The sequence below is a fragment of the Carlito syrichta genome, unplaced genomic scaffold (assembly GCF_000164805.1).
Source record: "Carlito syrichta isolate Samal-C Ts95f unplaced genomic scaffold, Tarsius_syrichta-2.0.1 Scaffold281334, whole genome shotgun sequence".
Classification (NCBI taxonomy): Eukaryota; Metazoa; Chordata; class Mammalia; order Primates; family Tarsiidae; genus Carlito; species Carlito syrichta.
In genome coordinates, this window is record NW_007225430.1 from 29,718 (window position 1) to 35,406 (window position 5,689).

Sequence of the window (5,689 nt, forward strand, 5' to 3'; positions counted from 1 at the left end):
AGTATACAAATGTTCATTATGTAGGTTAAAAATGCTTCCAAGTGACTTTCACTAAAATTCCAAAGACCACAAGGTAGGCACTTAATAAATATTTATTGGACGAATGAATAACAGTAAAGTTAGGTAGGAAATCAAGATCTAGGATACTTTGCTTCCCCAACCCTCACCCAGAGGAAAGATAAGCCCATTTTTACATTGGTCCAAGTAGAGCCTCAGCTCTCCTCCTCAGATCCACTTGGAAATTCATGATGAGACTAACATACGTGTATGATTAATTCGGACCTTGTGCAAGCTTTCTGTTTTAAATAATTACCCTTGATGACCAGGTGCTAAGTCCAGTTGTCTCCCCAGCTGAAGAAGTGCAAACTCCTCAACTGGTAAAACACCAATTATTTTAAAGGCAGAAGGATCTTTAAAAAAATCATTATTTTGATTTTTAGCACTTTTGAAACATGGAAATCAGGCCTTACTCATAAGGCCAGCTTACACATTTGACACAAGCTCAGTGCTTAGTGGCCCTGAGCCTTTTAGGGACTCACAAAAATGTTTTAATTTTTTTTTAATCAGAAGAAAAGCATGAATATACTCTAGGCTGGATCATATTCAATTTTTTATCAGTGTGGTCATAAAATACATTTAATTTTTAATTTTAATTTAATTTTAATTTTTATCAAGAAGCCACCCAGAGAAGTCATAATGCAGCTCAGCTTACCCACAGCTCTGGGCCCAGGTGAGAGACACCTTACCTGGCAGGCATTATACAGGAGCTGGTGTTCAAACTTCTTGATCCCAAGAATGTTTTGGAACATCTCATAGAGTTGTTCCTTACTCAGAATCAGCTCCGAGGCCGCGCTGGCCGTCATCCGGGCCTGCTGCTTCCTGGGGTCCTCTTCCCCACGGTAGATGGCATCAAACTTTGCCATCCAGGAGCTAAGCACAGTTTCCTTGCTGAGGCCATCAATCTCGGGCAGGCTGCGCACCCTCTTCTCAATGTGCTTCTTGAAGACCTCCCGAGAGTCGTTGGCGGAACAGCCCCCACTCTGTACCATGCGGGCTACACGGTCGCTCTTCAGGAAGACCTGAGCAAGAACAAGGCCAGGAAATATGGTAAGAGAGTTGGCCATGAAGAGACCAGTTCCCTGGGGCTAAGCACTGAGCCAAACCCCTCACGTGTATTCCAGGAGGTACCCTGTGTGTCCCATCTTGCTTTACCACCTTACTACTGTGCGAACCAGACAAGTTACTTATACAGTTTGCTTTTATGTACAAGTATATAAAATGAGAATAACAATTGGACTTACTGAATGGCTGTAAGAAGTAAATGAGACGATAATATTATGAGAGGCAGCATATAGTATACAAATTCTGTGCTCAGGCTGCATGGGTCTTTCTCTGCAACTTAGTGACTGTGTCTTTGGGCAAGTTAATTTCTTTGCATCTCAGGTTTCTAACCTACAAAATGGGGATAATAGTAGTCCCTATGAGGATTAAGTGAATTAATGCGTGAAAAGTACTTAAAACAGTGCCTGGTTTACAGTACATGCCATGAAAGTCATTATTGTTGTTATTATTATATGTAAAATACCTGACATGCTATCTGGCATATAGCACTAAACGTTAAGCACTATTTAAATCTCATTTTACCTTCTAAATGATACCATAATTGGAATGAAATAAGCATTAGATAATATGCATTTACTTATCTGTCTCCCCTCCTGAAATATAAGCTCCACATGGGCAAGGACTGTGTCCTTCTTGTTCCCCACAATGTCTTCAGTCCCTAGAAGAGCACCTGGCATTGTAAATGTGAATTAACAATGAATGTAGGTGTTATGTTCAGTCTGTTTTGTAGGTGAAAATCCGAGCCTCTAGAGAGGGGAAGGAACTTGTTCTTGGTAATTCAAATTGTCCGACTGTACAGTCTTTTATTTCACCCTAGTTCCTTCCTTGCCTATAGGGTGCTCCTGCCTGGTAGAGAACTTATTCTGCTTAGTGGAAAACTCCCAATTGTTCTACTGGGCTGCCCAAGTCCCGAGACCAAGACTTCTATTAAGAATGTTTTGCCTTTGTTCCACCGCCTACCATTCGGGAGCTTATATAAGCTACATGGTTCTGGGGTATAATACATGGCAGTAAAGCTGCTGCTTCATATGCACAGAGAGGAAACATCTGACACTTTTGAGTTGTGCCCTGGTCACACTTTGGAAGGTGCATAAATATCTTTTAAGAGGTAGAACAATTGTTTATCCCCCTGTCAGATTTCAGAAAATGCCCTTGTTGGCCATGAGATGGTATTGCCTGGGGGACATCTACTGCCTCATGCCTTTCTTGGGGTGGAGGGATGTGAAAAAGGTGACCTCTGTTTATTGTAGGCTTTAATGAACTAATTTAGAAAGGAAGGCTGAGGGGTTTGCCTTGCAGGGTAGAGGCCATGGCCCTCTCCTCAGTGCCTTGGAACTGGCATTCACTTGAGACCTTAGAGTTTATTTGAAAATCAATTCTAGAAAAAAGTCTCAAATGAATTCTCAGGCCTTATGTGCCTTAATGAGCTAAATAATTCACTTGAAAACCTGTAATGCTTAGTCAGATGGTCTCTCCATCTAACCAACATATTATGTGTCTCAGCTACAGGTATGGATCTCAAAGAGCACCAATGTTTGAGGAAAAGGGAGGAAGTCTCTGGAGAGCAGTATAGCATTGTAGCAAGAGCTGTAAGTCATGATCCCAGGCCAGCTCTGCCACTACCTTGCTGCATGACCTTAGGTAAGTCAATTCCCCTCTCTGATTCTCCAATTTCCGGTCTGTTCACTGAAGGAGTTGAACTGTAAGATTCTGGGGTTGTCCTTTTAACTGTCATGATTATAATCCTCTTCATGAACCTATCCATCCTTTCTTTGGATACTCAGTAGGTGGAAGATACTGTACCAGATGCCAGGGACACAATGGTGGGGAAAACACAGATTCAGTCCTCATGGAGCATAACAGACATAATCTTAATAATCCCATACAAATATAATTATAATCTGGAACAAACACTATCAAGGGAAATTACCATCCATGGGTGCCTACAGTCAGGAATCTATTCAAGTATGCAGTCAAGAAAGCCTTCCTGAAAGGAAACACCTTTGCAATCATGTGTGAAATGGAGAGAGAGCTACTTTGAGGTATTTAGAGAGAAAGGACAATATGGGTAAAGACCCCATGATGTAACAAAGAGGAGCCAGTGTGAACCTGGCCATGGAGGGCTGGGAGAGGACTGATGCAAGATGGACAGGGAGGGCTGGATGGCCAAGGGCATGCAAGGAGCCATTAAGGTTGCTGGTCTGCATTTGAAGGGCTTTGGAAAGCAACTGAAGGTTTTAAGCTGAGGCATGGCACAGTCAAATTCACATTCTCCAGCTTTAATGTGGAAAGCAGATTGAAGAGAGCCAAGAATAGGCAGAGAGGCCAGTGAGAGGTGCTTGGGGTGTACAGGTAAGTATGATGGTAGCAGAGCACAAAGGGGTTGATTCTTTGTTGTCAGCTCTAATCCACATCAGAGGTGACTTGGAAACATTCAATCAACAATGAGGCCATACTCTCCTCCCCATCTGTCCACATCAGTGTTCCAAAACCTGGAGTGGGCCCCAGTTATAAGCTCTCAGCCCCATATTCTTTTCCCCAAACCCTCCTGTAGCTGCCATCTGTCATTGCTTTTGTGACAGTCTGGGAAATATCTGATCGGCAGCTAGACTATAAGTTTTAGGAAGGCAGGTTTATAGCTGTTTTTTTCTCTTTTTCTTAGTGTCTGAGACAGTGTCTGGCACACAGCTGGTGCTTAGTAAAGATTTGTTAAATGAGTGAATGAATAATAATAGCAAAGCAGACTTCTCTGGCAAAGAGCCTATTGAGCAAGACTATATCTGGATGGGGACAAGAAGGTTAAGGGGAAACAAGCAGACACAATAGACTGCTCTTTCAAGACAAAAGACTTAGGCTAGATTTTCCATGGGACCCTTTAACAAGGGGTAAGAAATAAAGATGTTCGGCCAGGCATGGTGGCTTGTGCCTGTAATCCCTTTAAGAGGATTGCTTGAGCCCAGGAGTTTGAGACCAGCATGGGCAACACAGCCAGATCTCATCTCAAAAAAATCAAAAAATTAGCTGGGCATGGGGGCATGTGGCTGTAATCCCAGCTACTCAGGAGGATGAGTTGGAAGGATCACCTGAGCCCAGGAGGTCAAGGCCGCAGTGAGTTGTGATTATGCCACTGTACTCTAGCCTGGGTGACAGAGTGAGACCCTGACTCAAGGAAAAACAAAACAAAACACCTGTAATCCCGCGCTTTGGGAGGCTGAGGTGAGTGGATTGCCTGAGCCCGCGGGTTCGAGACTGGCCTGGGCAACTTGGCGAGACCTCATCTCTACAATAAATCAAAAAATCAGCCGGGCATGGTAGCGCATGCCTGTAATTCCAGCTACTTGGAAGGCTGAGGCAGAAGGATCACCGGAGTCCAGCAGGTGGAGGCTACAGTGGCCGGGAGCGGCCACTGCACTCCATATGGGTGACAGAGTGAGACTGCAACTCAAAACAAACAAGCAAACAAAAAAACAAACAAAAAGAAAGAAATAAGGAATGTTGGTACTCTGGTCCCAGCTGGTGTTCATAACTGGCTGGGCAGGCCCGAATCCTTGGGCACATCACCTGTATCACATAGTCCCTTCCTTTGTACATAGTAGCCACTCAATAAATATCTACTGAGTCATTAGTGGAAGACAAGTCACTTAACCTTCATCAACCTCACTTCCCTTTGCTGTCAACAACAAAGAAATCCACCCTTCCTTGGTGAGTATCAAACTGAAAGGACTTTGAGAAGTAAGGCGATCTATCTGTCCAGTATAAGATATGACTCCTAGCCCCCAAAAAAGAGGAGAGATGAGTGGAGTGTCAAGAGTGTGGAGGAAAGAGGCTGAAGACTGAGGAGACAGGAATGATGAAGTGTCCAGAGGAGGGAAGGCAGCCAGAGGGAGAGAAGGTGGCAGTAAGAAACTCATTTTCCAGGTACATTATCTGTCTTGGCTTCTCAGTCAAAGAGGACATAGGACCTGGGTCAGCCTCACCCTACAATGAATATAGACAATAAGTACTGATGTGCTTGTGTGTCTCCAAAACAACCATCGAAACCGATTTGTATGGGAGTTCTGTCTGTATTTGTGCGTATGTGTGTCTATTGCTGTTTTTTTTGTGGTTGTCACAAGAGACTTCAACGCCAGGCACAGTTCTATTTGGACACATCTATAAATCCTCCCTACTTTTCTACTAACTTCCAGACAGATCATAATGAGAGATGGAAGATAAACAAATAAAAATGGAATTGAGAAGGGCAGTCAGTTCAGCGACTTGACCTCATTTATCAGTCCTTCCCTCTATCCCAGAGCCAGGCAACCTCAAGGTTGTTTTAGAAACATACAAACACTTCAGTACTTAGTGGCTCTTCGTGTTACAGATGAGGCTAGCTTAGCTTCCGTTTTCCTGCTAATGGGCTGAGAAGCCAGAACAGATCTTTTCTTTCTTTGAAAAAAAGCTTATCTTTCCAACATAAATAAGAAAAATACCTAGATATTAGAGTCAATAAGATTTTAAGCCAGGTTTGGTGGCTCAGCCTGTAATCTCGTGCTTTGGGAGGCCGAGGTGAGTGAATTGCCTGAGC

General features: G+C 43.5%; 1 protein-coding gene across 1 annotated transcript in view; it reads right to left on the minus strand.

Annotated features, from left to right (window-relative positions):
- Positions 1-746: 746 nt before the first annotated feature.
- LOC103254469 (calcium-dependent secretion activator 1-like) overlaps positions 747-5,689 on the minus strand; it is a gene marked incomplete at its 3' end in the record, with an annotated part of 117,644 nt that continues 112,701 nt past the window's right edge. The window contains exon 3 of the mRNA XM_021709768.1: positions 747-1,079. Within this exon, the coding sequence (XP_021565443.1) occupies positions 747-1,079 (333 nt within the window). The remainder of the gene's footprint in view (positions 1,080-5,689) is intronic.